At 39.6% G+C, this 20,737-nt stretch overlaps 1 protein-coding gene and 1 long non-coding RNA gene across 3 annotated transcripts in view; one reads left to right on the top strand and one right to left on the bottom strand.

Annotated features, from left to right (window-relative positions):
- Positions 1 to 2,749: 2,749 nt before the first annotated feature.
- GSTCD (glutathione S-transferase C-terminal domain containing) overlaps positions 2,750 to 20,737 on the bottom strand; it is a 53,675-nt gene continuing 35,687 nt past the window's right edge. For both annotated transcript variants that reach the window (XM_073001841.2, XM_078376545.1), the window contains exons 8-12: positions 16,237 to 16,365; positions 13,576 to 13,709; positions 12,308 to 12,338; positions 7,372 to 7,441; positions 2,750 to 3,321 (exon numbers count right to left, since the gene is read on the bottom strand). In XM_073001841.2, coding sequence (XP_072857942.2) covers positions 3,185 to 3,321; positions 7,372 to 7,441; positions 12,308 to 12,338; positions 13,576 to 13,709; positions 16,237 to 16,365 — 501 coding nt within the window. In that variant the 3' untranslated portion in view covers positions 2,750 to 3,184. The remainder of the gene's footprint in view (positions 3,322 to 7,371; positions 7,442 to 12,307; positions 12,339 to 13,575; positions 13,710 to 16,236; positions 16,366 to 20,737) is intronic.
- LOC144583191 (uncharacterized) lies at positions 16,390 to 20,609 on the top strand. The gene is made up of 2 exons (XR_013536848.1): positions 16,390 to 20,145; positions 20,450 to 20,609. It is a non-coding gene; the product is annotated as an uncharacterized LOC144583191 (long non-coding RNA).

Below are 20,737 nucleotides of genomic sequence, written 5' to 3'. Positions count from 1 at the left end.
CAGACAGACAGACACAGACACACACACAACACCTCTGCTTCACTGTACATAGTCATATACTTGCACTGTGGAGCCTGCTGGTCTGCAACGACAACAGCAAAACACAGCGAAACAAGAGAGGTCTGGCTCACAGATACCAAGATATACACTATGGATTAAAATTATACAACTATCTTCCAACTGTTTACTTGTTTTAATGAAAATTGAGTGATTTTGTTGTATTATTTGCCAAAACAATACGTTTTGCTTTTAGTCCTCTGTTTCTTTATTTGGGACACAGAATTTGTTGTTCTGTCTCAGAGAGCAAATGTTTTGGGACGTTCCTGGGTAAACCCTTTCCTCCACTGTAATTTTTTTTAAAACTCAGTAAACCATTCCAGCTCCTTTTGTTGCTGCTGCTGGGATGAGGTGCTTATTTGAGGAAAAGGAAAAGAGAAGCAAACAGGGAGGTGAAGGAGGCTCTGCTCACAACTTGAGCAGCTTCCTATGTCTGCTTTTCATTACAAAGAAAAATGCTGAGAGTCTGTTACATGCACAGGCCACGTAAGGCCTGATTTGGCTTTTAACAGAACAAACATGTTATACCACTCTGAATTATAACTTAAAGCCAAAGTAACCATATGGGTTCCCATGTTCCAGTGAAATAGCTTGAACCATTAGAGCTGTTGTTTATTTATTTAGAATATTTCTATTGCATCTTTCTCTTTAAAAGGATGCAACATTTGAGAAGAGACTCAAGCACCATGCTATGCATAATATATTATTGCTACCCATTAAAAGGCACCCTCCAGCTGGCCTCCCCTACAGTGTCCACCTGTAGCTGGGTAATCTGCCATTTCCACAGTCTGTTGATTTTGTGAGCAGGCTTCATGGCAGCCAACTCCCTTGCTCCTATATTGGCTGGTGCACAAACACTGCCATCCCTGCCAATGTCCAAGAGAGAGTCTTCATTGCCCCTTTTTGTTTTAATCACCATAATTTACTACAATCAGTGAATCTGGTCAGTTCCCTGATTATCCTGACCTCCAGATGAAGGCAAAATGCTTTTTGCCTTCATCTAGATGGGATAATCATTAAAAAGAGATAAAATGTCTAAATACCCCAAATCACTCTGTCTTATGAAAACTGACCAAAATGGTAACTCTGGGCTTAATCCTACATGGTGCCCAGGAAAATGTTTGTTGCTGAAACCCAAGTGCTAACAAATGTAATTTGTATGTAAGAAAACATTGCCAAAGAAATCCAACATTCACTGAAGAAACTCAGACATGAGGGAACTGGTAAGAAGAGGAAAACCAAGAGGGTCACTCAATATGTGTGTGTTTTGTGCAGTCAAGTTGGAACTGACTTACAGAGACCTTAGTGCGGCTTTCAAGATAAGTGAGATATTTAAGGAGTCATTTTATAAGTTCCTCTTCCCCAGTCAGTTTTCATGGCTGAGCAGGTACTCAAACTGTGTTCCAGAGTCCTAGTTCATCATACTATCTACTACACTACACTGGGAATCAAAATAATATATAGTTTGAGCCAAAGTTTTCTACTTAAACAGTTTGCTATGATTATGATTATGATTATGATTATGATTATGATTATGATTACTACTACTACTACTACTACTACTACTACTACTACTACTACTACTATTAATTTATTAATTAACTTATTTATTTTATTTATATCCCGCCTATCTGGTCGGGTCAGGACCACTCTAGACGGCTAACAACAAAAATACTACTACAATAGAATTAATATATAAACAATCATTAATAATAAAACATTACACAAAGTGAAAGGAACGATAAGAGAGGGAAAGGGTGTCAGGAGCGTCAGGGATTATCTGATGGAAAGGCCTGCCTAAACAGGCATGTTTTTAATTGATTCTTAAAGATACCCAGCGAGGGGGCCACACGAATCTCAGGATTATAAACATACTTCAATGACTAAAGTGGTAACCAATTACTTTGCAATTTATGATGCAATTTACAGAAAAAGATCTCTTAAAGATGTACTGTATGTCTGTAGACAATTAAGGTAAATGGTTTTGGTGAGATGCCCTTGCCATCTCTGGCAGGCAAAGAAGGGGGAAAGGAGCATCTAGGTGGAAGAAGGGGGCAGAACATCTGGCGTGAACCTGGAGCACAGGTGGGATGGAAAAAGTGAAAGAGGGAGAGTCATGGTCGGAAACTTGGCAAGATTTGCTGTCACTTTTTTGTGCCTTGGTGGGGGCACAGCTGAACGTCCTGTGCGACCTGTGGGCTTGTGTATGAGCTTGGTCCAGGGATACAGACATGGGAGTGATGTGACCCTCAGTGGAACCCCATGACCGCCAGCCTAGACAAACTTGTGCACTTGGACCCACTCCCAAACAGCACACATGATGGAGAAACTTTCTGTGGAAACTGCACTTCATGCAGATCATTCAGATACTGGAAGCCATCCTCTGTGGAGACTGATCTCTGCCCAGGACTACCAGCCTTCACGGGGGTGGGGGGGTCCCATGGAATTGGGACTAGTGAAAGGAACACACACCAAAATGAGACTTGGGGACGAGTGTAGGAAACCACTGCCAAGGGAGTGGAGTGATGCCGGGTCCAGGACAACTCCTCAGTCCGTTGAGATGGAGAGTTGACCAAGTTAGAAGCTGTTCAATAGCATTCCTGCTCCAGTGTGTCTATGGATCCTTTCCAGGGCCTCCTCCCCTCAGAAAGGGCAGTAGGCTGCACAGCTACACAAAAAGAATGCAACTAGATTTAAAAAGCTGTCAAAGGGTTTTAATGTAGGTGCATACACTTTTAAAAACTGTCAAACTCTGTAAGCACAAACACATTTGAAACGCTCTTCCAACATACAACATTTGTCTTCATGGAAAAGGAAATCATTTTTCCAGCCATGAAGCTTTTTAAAAGACCTTGTTTTTCTATGGTGGCGGACAGAGAGACTTCTTTGGAATATTCCTACTCTGAGAAACAGCTGTCATTTAATCACACATTTCATGCAAGATTTAGGAAGCTTTGTGAAGCATCCTCACTGCCAAGCCCTTTCCTATCCACTTCCTTTTTCCAAAGACAATGAATTCAAGATGTGCACCGTCTGCTTCCCAGTTAAAGTCTGAATCTCCAAATGCTTATTAGACTTTGATCATAAGGGACGACTGTTAGTTCAGATAATCTGAAAAACGTTTGAACTAAATTGGGACGCCCACTATCAAGTTATTCTTTGGGGAACACGTCTCTGGTTCCATGGATATCACTTGGACGGAGTAGTTGCTTCTTTCCACGCTCCAAGCCCTGTCGAGATCCACAAGCCCCATGCAATTTTTACCTACAACACAAAAATGAACAGAGAGTATGTAAAGACTTCCCTAATTATTCTATATGAAAAATCAGTATTTTGGCATAAATCATACTAATAACACTGCCTTTAATACTTTGTAATGAGCTCCAACTCTCCTTTTACTTATAGCTGAATACTGTCCTAATCTGTGTTTTTAAAAAAATATAGCTGAAAGGTATCTCTATAGTACTAAGAACACAAAGACTGGTGGCCAAAAGATACAGCTTATGTGCTGAGGCACACCTCACTTCTTGGTGAGCACAACAGGAACGCATGAATTTGTGATTGCTCAATAGCAGAAGACATGCTTTGTAAGCAGAAATCTAAAGTTTCATCCCTGACAGAAAAGGCCCTGGGTAGAACAGTGCTACCACCAATATGAGTCGAATACCAATACTAGAGGTTTTATGTTAGTTTATACCAGGTACAGTGGTGCCTTGCTTGACGAGGATAATTCGTTCTGTTGAAATTGCTGTTAAGTGAAATCCTCATCAAGCGAAATGAAAAAGCCCACTGAAATGCACTGAAACCGGTTCAATGTGTTCCAATGAGCTAAATACCTCAGCATCCAGCAAAGATAGGGAGGCCATTTTCAGTGCCTGTAAAGTGAGGAATCCATCCTGAAAACACAGTGGGGAGCCATTTTGCTCAGCTGGCAGCCATTTTAGAGCCGCCGATCAGCTGTTTCAAAATTGTCGTTTAGTGGAAAATCGGTTCCCGAAGCAGGGAACCGATCACCGTTAAGCGATTTTTTACCATTAAAAGATCATTTTGCGATCGCAAAAGTGATCGCAAAAACTTCATCATCAAGCAGTTTCGTTGTTTAATGAGGTAATCGTTAAGCGAGGCACCACTGTATTATATGTAATCAACAGCAGCCTGAATTGTGCTCAGGAGTTTTTTTTACTATACATTTAAACATTTGTATGACATTCTGAGGCCCATTCTAGGGCAGAGGGGCAGCTTATACATGTTAATATAAATTAAACTGATGGACAACTCAGGATGCACATCTGATGTACCTTCTCATGTAGAAATCAATGTATTGTATAACAATGGCCAGAATTCCATTACTGATCACTGCTTGCTTCAGAGAAATCATGTAATCTGGGTAGCAGATTTCTTATCATTAATGAGGTGCTGCTTGTATTTGTGGATGGGTGAACAGGCACATATATAGAAACACAACTAGCGGTTCATTAATGAGCAGCATGCTGCTGCTAATAATTACAACCTTTGACCTGCAGAGCTGGAAGGGACCCTATGGATCATCAAGTCCAGCCCCTCTCAACAAGGCACAGTGGGGAAATGAACACCTAATTCTCTGGCTCAGCAACCAGAGACATAAGCCACTAAGCTGGACTTATGCAATATCATATTAGCACGCATAAGCTGACAAAACAATTCTGGTGAATATGTATGTTTGAGGCTTTAATATTATATTTTAATGTGTTTTAGCTGCACATGTAGTTTAAATATTTTGTAAGCTGTGTTAGATCTTTATATGTAGGAAAGTAGGATAGAAATAAAATAAAGATCTAGAAACTTAAAAGCATAATAAAAACCAAAAGTAGTGGGATCAGAAGTTTATATGTTCCTATGTAGTTTCTTACCTACATAACATGTCTTTTTTTACTTTTCTAGTTTTGCTCAAAGTTTATTTAAGATACTGTCTACATGAAATATGCTGAAAGAAATGTTGTTGTATGAGACATAAAACATACCATCTCAGGATACCTGAGTAGTAAATACTGAAAATCTTGTCCCAAATTTCTTGCTTTTGTATTTGTCTAATGTGGTGGTATTACACACAAAATCACATAAAATCATCTATTTACGGCTACAGTCTTATAGTAAATCACAACTAGAGTAGGACCGTTGAATCAGTGGGGATTTGGTGAGTGAACTCATCTTTAAGTTCCACCGATTCAGTGGGTGTACTCTATTTGTGACTTACTACTAGATTCTGTCCAACGACAGATTATATAGACTGACAAATATCATTAATAAATAGCAGTGGAGTGGGAGAAAATATTGTACTTCTTTGTTTAATAATTTTGTTTGGAAATATCATTAAAATCACCTTCTTAAAAATAAAAAAGGGAACTGTTATGATGGTGGACATTCTAACAACCCAACCCTATTGTCAAAAGTGAGCCCCCACTGCATTCAATGGGTCTTACTTTTTGGCAGCCCTCAGAAAAATTACTGACTCAGTGCACCTTACAAAACACTTCACTATGAGATTCTGCCCTTAACAGAACATGTGGTTACTGCTAATCTGATCTGACCTTTACCCTAGTCATCTGAAAACAAGACTTAATCCATACCAACCACACACCCATTAGCAAGTTTAAAAGGTGAAGAAAGATGATTGAAATGGAAAAGATTCTTTTAATGGAGTGGATAAGCCTGGTGTTAAGTATATCCTCAGACAACAAGATCAAAAATGCTGGGAGTGGGATGAGGGGAGGATTTTTTATTATTTACCTATTTCTACTCTATCTGTTCGTCCTGGAAGGAAAAAGGCATTATAACGTGTTGCTGCACACACAATTTACCTGAAAGGCTGAGCTGACATTTAGATGTTCATTTATATCAATCCACCCCACCCTTCCTTAAATGATTACATTTCCTTTTTGTATCACCAAAGTGCTGGGGGAAAATGCCTGTTCCATTTGGTGGAGTGAAACCTCTTGAACTGGCAGCTGTGGCCCTGACAGTGCATCTTCCTTTTCAGATACAAGGGTGGCTTTAAAGTTCTGCCAGTTTTGTTAGGATGAAAAAAAAAAGGGTAAAATTATCTCATAACTCTTAGTACTTCCTATTGTGTTCTCAAATGTCAATTTTAAGATGCAGTTGCATTCCTAATGCACAGATAAATTCTGCAGAATAAGCACTGACCAGCACCTAGCCTTGGATTTATCCAAAAATTTCATTTCTATTTTGAAGGTTTGTGTGCTGATTTACAGTCAACAACTATCTCTAAGTGGCTTATAATACAACATAAGATAAATAAAAGCAACAGCAAATCAGCTGAAACCTGCTTTTAAAACAAGAAAGTCAAAAGGAACCTAGAACAACCTGGGACACTGAGAGCTTCAAGTGGATGCAGTCTCTGTCAGAACTCACAGGGGTACTTTTTGCATCACTTACTAGAAGAATAGCTTGGGAACTGAATAGAACTGGAGGGGCTATTCCAACCCTTGCTGCTTTGAGGTTTGCATTCCCATAATTCAGCTTGGAGGGTTCCTGCTGACTTAAAGGGGAGGAAGTCCACTAAATACAAAAGTACCATTTTTCAATGGCCTACTAATCCAGGAGCAGGAAGCCAATCTGCTTTCGATAAAGCTGCACTCCCTTTGAATGATTACATTTGTCACTTGGGATTTCCTCTGGCCTCAGGTTTACCACAGGGTATCCTGATGACAGCTGTGGCCAAGAAACCTTTTGCTCAGATTCATCTCCTGTGCCAACCTCAAAGTCTGACCAATCTTTGGAGTGTGGAGACCTCCTCTTGACTGGAGGTTTTAAATGGCCACTTGTCAGGGATACCTTAGCTATAGATTTACTGCTTTGGCAGGAGATACTTCCTTTCTTCCGGTCCCATAACTCTATGATTTGTTGATAATGCAGGAATGGCTTGTTTTAGGCCATTTAGTTTGTGACTAATGGAATATTTGCACCAGGGATTTTCTAGTTCACAGACCATACTTCTAGCTACTATATTGTACTGTGCCTCTGAAGGCATTCATATGTTGCTTAAATACCATCATCATTTTATTGGGCTGTAAATAACAAGTGAATAAAAAGAATCACAAATATATTACAGCATAATGTGCTCAAATCCCAGACCTGAACAGAATATAAACAGAGAATATTGTTTCACTAGCAATGTCACACTATGTGTTCTAAGAAACCAACACTTTAATTCCTTTTTGATAAACACACCAGAATTACCCATATATAGTAAGCTACGCACATCACCAATTATAGTGCCTATAATCTAGACAACAGCTGCTCCACAGACCAGCATACCTATTTGCCTGCGTTCAGGGGGAAGCTGGACAGCTGTCTGATCAGCAAATCTGCAGAGAACCATGTGCTCCTAAAAGGAAAAACAAATCACAAATATTCACATGCATCTTCCATTATATTCTTCCAAAATAACTATTCTTATAGTAGTACCAAGGAAACTCTGTATATCTGAAGCATCAAAGGTTGGCTGGAGTGTTCTATTTTGCTATGGCAAATTATTTTCAGAAGGTCCTTGACTTTTTAGCATGACAATTTAATTAGACCAATATTTTTTAAAACCAGTGAGAGAGCTGCTAGTACACGCTAGTCAACTTCCAAGTTAGATTAATAGGGTCTTTTATTACTGTGTACTTGCTAAGTGACCAGTAACATGGTTAACTTTCTGCAATGTTCCTTGCTTGTTCACAGTATTTAAGCTCTTCTTTCTCACTTGTTATCACTTGTTATCTCTCTGCATCCACTACTCATGACTGGTAGTGAGGTTGGTCCAAAGGGAATGTTTTTCAGCTCCATTCCATTTCTAAGTGGCCTTCCAGCTGAAGATTTCCAAGTAGTTTAGAGTTCATTAGATTCTGTTCCTCTTGGAAATTATGCAGAACCCTTTGAAACCCATTGTGTCCTATTCGCAAGACTATATGAGGATAAAATGCTTTGCATCTACCTTGATGCTGATCCCCTAGTTTCTTCCAAAATGATTTCTTTGGCTCTTGGATGCTTGAGCATTTTAGAAATGGGTTTCAACAGATATTGTTTGGGTCTTTTGATACATTCATCCTATTTTTGTATATTTGCTCCTTGGCATCCCTGGTTAATAAAATCAATAGGTGTGTGTGTGGCTAACTACATGGAGTAGGTTGTAACTATTTCAGTAAAGGAGATAGTTGTTCCAGCTGCCCTGAAAAATATGGCCACTTCTAAAGGTAAAGGTAAAGGTTCCCCTTGACAATTTTTGTCCAGTCGTGTTCGACTCTAGGGGGCGGTGCTCACCCGTTTCCAAGCCACAGAGCCAGCGTTTTGTCCGAAGACAATCTTCTGTGGTCACATGGCCAGTGCGACTTAGACATGGAATGTTGTTACCTTCCCACCGAGGTGGTCCCTATTTATCTACTCGCATTTACATGCTTTCGAACCGCTAGGTTGGCGGGAGCTGGGACAAGCAACGGGAGCTCACTCCGTCGCGTGGATTTGATCTTACGACTGCTTGGTCTTCTGACCCTGCAGCACATGCTTCTGCGGTTTAGCCCGCAACGCCACCATGGTCACTTCTGAAGACACCCAAATAATGAGGCAGACTATAGTTGAAAGATTAATATCCTGTTTTCTAGACAGTCAAGAGCACAGTGGTGGTATGTGTACTGGGAGCCCTGAATGAAAAAAATAATCTGGATTCTTTCCATTCAGGTTTAGGCCAGAGTTTAGGAGGAAAACTGCACTCACAGCCCTGATGGAACCCTGTTTTTCTAGATTTTCCAGCAGTTTTTGATACCAGTGATAATAGTATCTTTCTGGGTACTGTTTGGTAGCATTGTGATGCTTGAAGATTTCTGCTTGATTTTATGGCATTTAAATAGTGGACCTCACAAAATTCAATCTTATCTGCCAGTGCTACTCAATAACAACAAGAATATGGAACATACATTCAATAGTTCTCATTTATCCTGCTAGCTCCCTTGCTCACTGTGGACATGTCTCCTTATATTGGGACTTTAGGGGTAACTGACCTTGGTATTTATGTTTTAAGAACATCAGTCACGTATTACAATCTGAATGACCAGAAGCATATATGTGAGTTCATTCCTCTAGTGGAGTTAGATGACGGTGCAAAGAAATGACATGTGGGGGGCATCAGTGGATGGAGAATCACACTACAAAATTTTATCTATCCTTCCCGGTAAAACACTGGATTACACTGATTACACGTTATGATCAACTTTAAATAAATAGTATTTAATATACTCCAGGCAGACAAATCTTAGTGATAGCTATACTTTGCACAGATAGAGAAGGGTGCAAAATTAAGCTTAATGTGGTGACAATGCCTTTGCTGACAGATGAACTGGATAAAACAGCTACAATTTCAAGTGCCAAGTCACAGAAATCAGAACCTGTACATCTTGACAGAGCTGCTGGTAACTTTAGATAAGGATAAGTGTGTGAGAACACACTTTCATATGGAATTTAAGCTAAACCATTTCTAAAGAACAAATGTTTCCAAATGAATTAAAATGTGACAAAGTATTGGAGCCTCAGCTGCAGGATCTGTCCTTCCATTGAGCACTCAGGGTTGATTTCCTTCAAAATGGATAGGTTTGTTCACCTTGCAGTCCAGGGGACTCTCAAGAGTCTCCTCCAACATCACAATTCAAACGCATCAATTATTCGGCGGACAGCCTTCTTTATGGTCCAGCTCTTACTTCCATACATCGCTACTGGAAAAACCATAGCTTTGACTATGTGGACTTTTGTCGGCAAGCTGATGTCTCTGCTTTTTAAGATGTTGTCTAGGTTTGTCATTGCTTTCCTCCCAAGAAGCAGGCGTCTTTTAATTTTGTAGCTGCTGTCACCATCTGCAGTGATCATGGAGCCCAAGACAGTAAAATCTGTCACCACCTCCATATCTTTCCCTTCTATTTGCCAGGAGGTGATGGGACCAGTGGCCATGATCTTAGTTTTTTTGATATTGAGCTTCAGACCATTTTTGCCGAACTCCTCTTTCACCCTCATTAAGAGGTTCTTTAATTCCTCCTCACTTTCTGCCATCAGAGTGGTATCATGTGCATATCGGAGGTTGTTGATATTTCTTCCGGCAATCTGAATTCCAGCTTGGGATTCATCCAGTCCTGCCTTTCGCATGATGTATTCTGCATATAAGTTAAATAAGCAGGGAGACAATATATAGCCTTGCCGTACTCCTTTCCCAATTTTGAACCAATCAGTTGTTCCATACCCAGTTCTAACTGTTGCTTCCTGTCCCACATATAGATTTCTCAGGAGATAGATAAGGTGGTCAGGCACTCCTGTTTCTTTAAGAACTTGCCATAGTTTGCTGTGGTCCACACAGTCAAAGGCTATTGCGTAGTCAATGAAGCAGATGTTTTTCTGGATCTCTCTGGCTTTCTCCATAATCCAGTGAATGTTAGCAATTTGGTCTCTAGTTCCTCTGCCCCTTCAAAATCCAGCTTGTACTTCTGGGAGTTCTCGGTCCACATACTGCTGAAGCTTACCTTGTAGGATTTTGAGCATAACCCTGTTAGCATGTGAAATGAGTGCAATTGTACACTAGTTGGAGCATTCTTTGGCTTTGCCCTTCTTTGGGATTGGGATGTAGAGTGATCTTTTCCAATCCTCTGGCCACTGCTGAGTTTTCCAAACTTGCTGGCATATTGAATGTAGCACCTTAACAGTGTCTTCTTCTAAGATTTTAACTAGTTCAACTGGAATGCCATCACTTCCACTGGCCTTGTTGATAGCCATGCTTTCTAAGGCCCACTTGACTTCACTCTCCAGGATGTCTGGCTCAAGGTCAGCAACCACACTATCTGGGTTGTCCAGGATATCCAGATCTTTCTGGTATAATTCCTCTGTGTATTCTTGACATCTTCTTGGTGTCTTCTGCTTCTGTTAGGTCCCTACCGCTCTTGTCCTTTATCATGTCCAATTTTACAAAAAATGTTCCTTTATTAGCTCCAGTTTTCTTGAACAGATCTCTGGTTTTCCACTTTCTATTATTTTCCTCTATATTTTTGCACTGTTCATTTAAGAAGGCCCTCTTGTCTCTCCTTGCTATTCTTTGGAAGTCTGTATTCAATTTTCTGTAACTTTCCCTATCTCCCTTGCATTTTGTTTCCCTTCTCTGTTATTTGTAGGGCCTTGTTGAACAGCCACTTTGCTTTCTTGCATTTCCTTTTCTTTGGGATGGTTTTGGTTGCTGCCTCCTGTACGTTACGAGCCTTCATCCATAGTTCTTCAGGCACTCTGTCCACCAAATCTAGTTCCTTAAATCTGTTCTTCATTTCCACTGTGTATTCATAAGGGATTTGGTTTAGATTATACCTGAGTAGCCCAGTGGTTTTTCCTACTTTCTTCAATTTAAGTTTGAATTGTGCTATAAGAAGCTGATGATCAGAGCCATAATCAGCTCCAGGTCTTGCTTTTGCTGGCTGTATACAGCTTCTCCATCTTCAGCTGCAGAGAACATAATCAATCTGATTTCGGTATTGCCCATCTGGTGATGTCCATGTGTAGAGTCAGTCGCCTCTTGTGTTGTTGGAAAAGAGTGCTTGTGATGACCAGCTTGTTCTCTTGACAAAACTCTATTAGCCTTTGCCCTGCTCCATTTTGAACTCCTGTTGTTCCTTTTGTCTCTTGACTCCCTACTTTAGCATTCCATACTTTAAAGGTTACTCATGTATTTACAGTCTTTAAGTAAAGCAATTTAATCAGAAACCATTTTCTCTTGCTTATTTATTTATTTTCATTTTAAATCCTAAATGGCCAGTGAATATGGATGAACAGCCTTTGGAAATCCTTGAATCCAAAAAAAGGGGATTTAAATTACAATGCTTTAGTTTTTTCTATTGCATATTAAATACAATATACAATTTGATGCCGTTTCCCCGAAAATAAGACCTAACCTGAAAATAAGCCCTGATATGATTTTTCAGGATGCTCATAATATAAGCCCTACCCCAAAAATAAACCCCAGTTAAGTGAAACCCCACCTTCCACCCTTGTGCAGCACTGTGCAGCAAAGATGACATGACTGTATTTAAATAAATGTAAATTGTTGTACGTGAAAAAAAATAAAACATACCTTGAAAATAAGTCCTAATGCATTTTTGGAGCAAAATTTAATATAAGACCCTGTCTTATTTTCGGGGAAACACGGTAATAAACCAGAAAAAGGTTCTAAACCACACCTCCACTTCTGACATACCTTGTAAGATAACGCTTCCTTAAACTGTGAACTAAAAAAGAAAACAAAAGAAGCAATAATTTAAAAATAGATTGAATCTTTAACATATTGACAGAATTCTAAGCAAACATATAATTTTTGTTAATGGTCTATAAAGGTATCTCCTACTCTTGTACTTGACTTATGTACCTTGTGGCTTCATTGGGCTACATGCTGGAAAATGCAACTTCTGAATCTCCATCCTCTCTTACAAACCTAGAGACTCAAATAGGTTTAGGTGTCCTAACAGAAACAGATAGGTATACTGTATATACTTATATACTGTGATACAAACTCACATACAGTATATAAGAGCTTCTGTGACAGAGGCAGAAGTGCTTAGCTTAAGCATTGCTTGACCATTCCCCTCCTCCTGCAGGTCTGAGGTCTACAGCTTGGCTTCTTACCTAGAAAAATGTCATCTTGCCTGGCTGTTGCGTCTGAGTGGATACCCACAGGAGGAGACAGGGCTGGGAAGCCAGGCTAACCTAACACTTGTTTGGTCTGGCTGATCAATAATATCAGCAGAACTTTTGCACCTAATGTTGGTTATTTGTTTTTGCTATTACTCTTTTGCTTTTTCTATTTTCTTACATTTTATGTTATTTTTTGAGTTAATCACCTTGAAGAAAACGTAGGATACAAGTACCTTCAACAGTAAAATGGCATTAAACAGATACAGCGAAACCCAGTCCAACACAAAATTAAGAGTCATGTATATATTTTATGGCACAGTAAAAATAATGTTCTGATTTAAACTATGATATATATTAACACAGACCACCCTTTATATTTCAAAGCAAATCAGAAAGGATCAGTACAAATCTTGAGCAGAAACACATTGTCATTCTACTGATACTTTTATCTGAATTACTGTACATAAATTTACAAGACCATTTTTTAAAAAACACAGCATGTCCAAGCTCAAGTTGTTCCCTGTCTTATGAAAATAGTACGGTTTCTTTGATGATGTTCCTCAGAATCTACAACTTTAACTGTAACAGACTCCAATTAATTACCTACTTGGCCATGCAAATTGACAAATACAGACATATTATTCGATTTGTGCTGTTCTTTTTGTCCTTGTATTAGTAAGATGGCTACTGCTAATGCAAGCCTATGCTCTTAGAGGATGCAAATAAGTTCCACTGTCCTCAGTGGGGCATAATCACCATTGTGTATAAGGCTGTGACAAATATTTTGTGTTACATGCCATACATTTAAATTCAAGTCCTCTACAAGCAACTTACCTTTGTGGAAATGAAAACCTGGCTGTGTTTTGAATGAAGCCATAACAGCAAGGCGAGACAACAAATGCAGCACGAACTTTGATACAACGTTCAATCACCATGTCTGTTGCCACCCCACAAGCATGCAATGCTACCTACAGAAGAAAAGCAAAGGAGGTTAATAACTGTGCATGCAGCTAGGATTCTATTCCTAGGCTACATTTTACCAGCAACTGCAATATTTTCACAACTCTTTCTAAGATAAATAGGAAAGACTATACTAGATCCAGGAAATCCATTTGGCAGTGGATACATGAAATGCTATTCTGCCTTTGGTGTGGTTTAGCTGGTCAGCCACACAGCTTCTTCTGTGGGCGCCCTGACTTCCTAGCCCTGTCTCCTCCTGTGCGTATCCACTCAGACGCAGCAGCCAGGCAAGATGACATTTTTCTAGGTAAGAAGCCAAACTGTAGACCTCAGATATTAATCAAGCAATGCATCAGAATGATCCAGCAAAGTTTAACCATATTATAATACCAATGCACTTCATTCTAATAACTCTGAATGTGTAATCCCAATACTTTGAAAATGAGGTTAGATGAAATTTGACAGTATTTTTGCATAGGTCTATTGGCACAGGACTGCTTCCTGCCAGGCTTATTCTCAGTCATGTAAAATCACTGCCTCCAATGCAGACATTTATATATGCACAATAAATGTACATAGTACATAGTACTTAAAGAATGTTGTGGGTTTGGTTGATTGATATGTTAAAAAAATCTTGTCGACTGTCTAGACTGCACTGCACTTCCGTGCCAAGTAACAGACTATACAACATATTAATTAGCAGAACTATTGCATAAATATTTCATTATCAACAACACTGATGCCATTATATGACGTGGACTATAAAATGGAATTTTTCTGATAATTATTTCATCCCCCGCCTCATTATTTATAATTCACCTATGAAGATATTTGGTTGATATGCTACAGTCAACATTTCCATATCACCTGCTGGTATGTCCAAATATATTAATTTACAAACAATTCCTCTTTAATTCTCTAATTAGTTCCTGGTGGTTTCCCACTCCCTGCATTATTCTGCTTTCCCCCCCAAGCTCCAGGGTATTGCCACATCTATCCTAACTGTGCTACTATAATTTCATGTTCTCCACAGCTGCAATTCTGTACACATTTATCTGGAAGTAAGCCCCATTGACTTCAATAACTCTTACTTTCAACTGTGTATACTCAGGGTTGTGCTTTTAGTTCACTGCACATATAAAAGCAGTCCATTCCACCATGCATTCAACTACAAATTTATACAATTCTTTTTCCATGCCTTAATCACAGTGAAGTATTATACTGGCTCCATTGTTTAACACAGATAATACTCGGCAAGGAATCTTCATACAAAATGAGATTCAAAAACTGGTTTTAAAAGAACACCCATGGTTGACAGTAGTCCTTGAAGAACCTGTAAATACTGCTAAGGCTGGTATGGAAAGAATAAGGCATTTTTTTATTTCAAAGAGAAAGGAGTAATGGAAGAGAGAATGTAATCTCTCTCTCTCTGTCTCAGACTGGCCTCAGGTTCTTAATTATGTCTAAGGACTGAGCTGCCTCACATTGGTGCAAGCTCTTAGTATCTCTGTTCACTGTTCTCTAAATGGATTATTATCAAAAGTTACCACTGTGCTAAGAAATCATATCTATCAACTACCTCCTCCTCCTGAGTTATGTTATAATTATTGGAAACCTACATGTAACAGGGCTAATTATTTTGCATAAATACACTCCTCCAATAATCTTCTTCAGTTCTGTGATATTAATATTCACTTGCAAGACATTCCTGCCTCCTTCCCATGTAATCAGGTCCGTCATTTACAAGATTACATTATTTTGGCCTTTTTAGGGCAATACCAACAACTAGCTTCATTATCTTGTACATTAAAGCTGGGGAATCAAACAATTAGTAATAGCTCTACACTCTTTAACTTCTAATTTCCCATTAATACATACTTCTACAGTGTAAAAGCTAAGAGCTTTTATGGAAAAGTACTTTGAGTTTTCACATATGAAACATTGTTTGAAGCTAGTGGATTGATCCAGATGCAAGTCTATACTGTTTATCAGGTTTCTGGTATGCATGGTTACTGGTATTGAGTTGGCCATCTGGGCCCTATTTTCTACAAATCCAATCAGAAGTGTGTGTGGGGAGGAGGCGGGTGTCTGTTAATAACACGCCCCCTTCCTTCTTTGTCATTCTCTTCCTCTTCTTAGCTAAGACATATTCAGCTCATCTCTGCCCTACCACAAGAGCCCCTACGGCACCCTCAAAATGTTACCCAGAGAATAAAAACATCTGTGGGATCTAACTAAAATTGGTGAGAGGCACCATGCCTACTCCAGATTCTGGGGGGATCCCTTTTTTTGCCTCACCTATCACCCTCTTCATTCAATAGGCTACACATAGCATTTTCAAGGGGCTGCAAGGGCTGCTATGAGAAGGTTTGCTTCCACCAGTTCAACTGTAAGTAAGTAAGTAAGTAAATAAATAAATAAATAAATATATAAATAAATAAATTGCATGTACTGAAATCTGGATTGAACCTGCTCTTTTATGAAGCAAAGGTTTTTCAAAGCAAATACTGAAGTGATAATTTGAGAATCACTTACCCCAATATTAAAGCTTCCTTTAAAATAGTCCATATTTGCTTGAATGAACCAAATGTTTTTTAACCCTAATTCATCACTTCTCTCTTTAGCACGAACCAGTGACAGCTCTTTATTTTCCACCAATACTACCTATATTTGAGAAAAGATGGTTATTTGTGGTCAATGTTTTGATGAAGAATCTTCATATAAGAGGCAATAGCCTAGAAACATTAACAAATTTTAACAAATAACTAGATATGTATCAATCTAGCAACTATCAAATGTAAATTCTGCCCAATTCTACCTTTTAATCAAAACTAATTCTATTGGCAGTTGTAGCTCTGTGAAGTGAAGACGGAGCTGACAATGAAGGAAGGAAGCGAGCTGTCCCCTCATGTGTCTGAGGCAGGAGGAGAGGACAAAATAATGTTATGACATGAGATGCTGTATGGGAGATCTGAGTGCAGGAAGAGGAGGAGTTAAAGGTAAAGGAGGAGATAAACGTTTTCTTGATGTCTGAGGGGGAGGAAAAATGAAAGAGAGGAAGTTGGGGATCAGAGGAGCAGGTCAATCCAGAATGTGAGGAGAAGAAAGAAGAAGAGGGGCCTTATGTGTTTCATGTACCGGGCAAAGAAGTAGTTTAAAAAAAGAGAGAGAGAGACAGAGGTTGTGGGTCTGTGCGTGGATGAGGAGGTCGTGGCACAGAAGTCCAATTAGGAGATCTGGATCCTTTGGAATGGACCATTTGTGTGTACCTGCAGTGACAGGGTCCCTGGAGGAAGGTGGTTCGTCCAGAACTGATTCCACCAGCTCAGTCACTTTCAGGGGGAGATTGGGCCTGTCACCCATGCTGTGGGACCATCTGCACCATGAGGAGCGGTCCGATGAGAAAACCCACCGACAAGGAGAAGTTTGGACCTTCTCCACATTAAGAGAAGGAGAACAGAACTATGGACTGCTTTTACCATGGACTGAGTTTCCATTAGAAACTGGTTATGTCGAGCCCACAGAGGTTATTGTTGATTCTCCCACCCCTGCTGTTAATAAAAGTTTGTTTGATAAGAACATGACTCCCATGGTCTTTCCCACCAAAAAGGAGGAAGTGCTCAGTTTTACAAGTGAACTCAATCACAAGCTCCCAAAATTTTGTTCATGCCAGTGGGAACAGACCTGTCCACTAGCCTCAAACCTCACTCATTTCCAAGTGAAAGAATGTGTTGAAAATAAAAAAAAATGAGTGTGCTTTTAAAATCTATTGTGAAGCACTGCTGCTGTTTAGAGGCTTCAGTGCACCCTTTAAAAAAACATTAAAAACCCACCTTGCTATGTGTCATAGAATTTGTAATTTGATACTGAGGCAGCAATATGTCTATGACTACTGCTAGATGAGTGCAAAGAGGGGGAGTCTAACTTTTAATGCTAGTGTAATGGAATACAGCGACTTGTCACAATTCTGAGAACCCAGATTCCTGTGCAACTGTGATCTTGTGCAACATCCTTTTCTCCTTCTGGCATGTTCTCTTGGAAGGATGAGCCATGTACACCAAGGTCTTCTAATAAAACATGTTTATTGTATGACAACTTATCAGCTTCATTATTAACAAAGGCTTCAGTCTCATGTTTCAACGCCAAGCCATAACTCTTTTCATCTCCAAACTGTAACAAGTCCCCTTTTAACGACAAGGGCGATGAATTTAAAACTTTGCAACTCTATTTAGGTGTCAAGCCTGACTTATCAGGTAAATTGTTGTCAGGTGTCATTGAGGTGGGTGGAAAACCCAGGCCACCTGCAGCTACCATACCTTCTTGCCTAGGTTATGTCTCAGCCTTGGTCTAAATGGACTGGCCCCACAGGATTTCCCAGGACTCTCGGTACATTGTTGGTGTTCTCTTCTTTGGGCCTCATGTTGCTGCCAGGCTTTGAACTCTTTACACTTTTATCTCTCTTCGGTTTTGCCCCAGTAGGGTGGCTTCCTATAAATCTTTCTTTTCCACTCTCTCTCAGCATATTCTCTCAGGACCTTGAACTTGGTCCACTCCCCTGTCCAGGGGTCCTCCTGTACTATCTCCACCCAGTCTTTTCATCTTCTTTTCTTTCCTCCTGATCTCAACAAGCTTCTTCATCTTCTATCCCCAACTGCCTCGCTCCTCCTTCTTCCTCCCCCTTTATCTCCTTCTCCTTTCCCAGCAAAACAGTGTCCTCTGTTGTCCCTTCCTTTAAACACAGCCCTTGTAAAGCTTCCTCTAAGACAGACAGGTATTCTCCTGTGTCTTTGCTTGAGGAGACGGGCGGTACACTCTGTGGAGTGCCTCTGGAGGTACTCCTAGTCTCCCAGCATAGTCATACTGTATATACCAACCATGCTATCTGCATCCAGTCATCAAATATGTTTGTAAATTATCACAAATAAGATCTCTCACATCTAGTTTCCATAAAGATATTTCTCATAATCAAGGTTAGCTAATACAGTTTTTCAGAACTGTGCACACTGCACTTCCCACAGGAATTTGCATATAAACCTCCACAGTTCATTTTAAAGCATCTGGAAGACAGCCAACCTTTTCAGGTTCACTTGTAGGCCTGGGCATGATTGACTCAAATTTCCGAGTCTTAATACAGTTACATGCTGCTCTGTAGACACACAGAAGACTCCTTGTGTTTGTTGATCAGTCAGTACCTACATTAGGGCACTGTCACATAAAGCCTCTACATTCAGGAACAGGAAAAGCAGAATTTACTGATCTCAACTTCTCATTATGAGGTTTCCAATTAAATTTGTTTTCTTCTTAATAAGTTGGAATAAGATTGCTCACAATTTTAGATATATGATTTTCTATATTACTGAGCCACAAAAGTTTTCAGAAGATGCTAATTAGAGGGGAAACTAATCAAAGCAGTAAAAATTCAATATTAATTCACATAGGATATGTGCTGGATTTAAGATAAGGGGCACTGGGGTAAAATGTCAAGAATTACAACAAGATGCAGGATTTTTAAAAAGTAGGATTAAAAGTTGCCTGGCTGTTTTGAACTCCTAACCATACAGAGCTAAATCCAAGTGTTAGTTCCAAGAACAGGAACAGATCCTAAGGGAGCTTATATTCATGTTCACTTGCCAATTTTCTGCTGATTCAGTGAGTTTACTTTAGTTGTGACAGACAATTGGATTTGCCCAAATTCTCTCGACACGTTTTGCATAATTATATTATTGTTTCTTGGCCAGCATATGCATTAGATTTTTACTTCAACTTTTGTTTAAGATCCCGGCTTGTTTGGCAGCTGGCAACTAGTTTCCTGGTTCTGATGAAATGAGGAAACAATAGCTAAAATTAGAGACCTTTTAGTTTCTTATTAAATGTGTGTCCTGCCTTAAAGTAGCACTTAAGATGGCTAACAGTAATAAAATTCAAATTAAAACAAATATTATTCAGCCATAAGATAAGTCTGTAAAATACAATTTTAAAAAATCAGCAATAGAAATAAAACTACCCAACCACTTAGAACCCACACACTACAGCCCAACCTAGGTGTCAAAAAGTTATCTGAAGAAAAAGGTCTTTGCTTGCCAGCAGACAGAAACAAGAAGAGGGACTTCCATGTGTAACTACATTTGGAAAAAAAGCAACTCTATGTTTTAACCATCTTTCTTGGAATGAAACAAACAAAAAAAGGCTAAAACAAACTGAGACTTAGTGGTGGCGAATTCCTTTTTCATGTAAAACATTTATTAGTTTCAATGTGAGATTCGAAAAGGTGACATATGTGATTCTAGCTTTGTGATTTTTTAAAAGAGTTTCCATTAGCTCTAGTTTACTGTTAGATATATGAACTAATATTTTACTTAATTAGAATAGTAAGACAAATAATGTAAGTACTTTACCTTAATCAGAAAAATACGTGAATAGGTGGTTGTAAAATATTCTAGAACAGTGGCTCCTAACCTTGGGTGACTCAGGTGTTTTGGACTGCAGTTCCTAGAAGCCTTCACCACCAGCTATGCTGGCCAGGGTTTCTGGGAGCTGCAGTCTGTAAGACAGAATTAGAAACAGGAGGTATGCCATCTCCTTCTCCAGAGATAGTGGGGATAATCACACCTGACATGAAGGAGTTAATTAAAAAGAATGATAGGCAATAGGAATTTAACCACAGAAGAAGCAGAGAGCCCGAAAAGCAAACCACCAGAGGAGGTAGCAGTTTTGGTGAGAAAAGAGGGGGATAAGAGGGAAAGTGGAGGAGGGGAGCAGTAGTGGCTGTGGAGGAATGCTGGGCAGTTGGTGAGGAGCCAAAAGACAAGGAGGATTGGGTACAAATTATTAAGGAAGAACCTTGGACTGGGGAATGGGTAATTCTGAAAGTATTGAAAGAAGAAGCTCAGTAAGAGTGGAGAAAGAAACCAGTGGGGAAACCTCCATACCGGGGAGAGACTGCGGAGCGAGAGGCTTGTACGAAGGAAAGAGAATGATTTGCCCAAGAAGCCAATTACTCGGAGAAACAAAGATGCCTGAATTCCTGTGGGAACAG

The sequence above is a fragment of the Pogona vitticeps genome, chromosome 5, assembly GCF_051106095.1.
Source record: "Pogona vitticeps strain Pit_001003342236 chromosome 5, PviZW2.1, whole genome shotgun sequence".
Lineage (NCBI taxonomy): Eukaryota > Metazoa > Chordata > Lepidosauria > Squamata > Agamidae > Pogona > Pogona vitticeps.
This window is presented reverse-complemented; position numbering and strand designations above follow the sequence as displayed.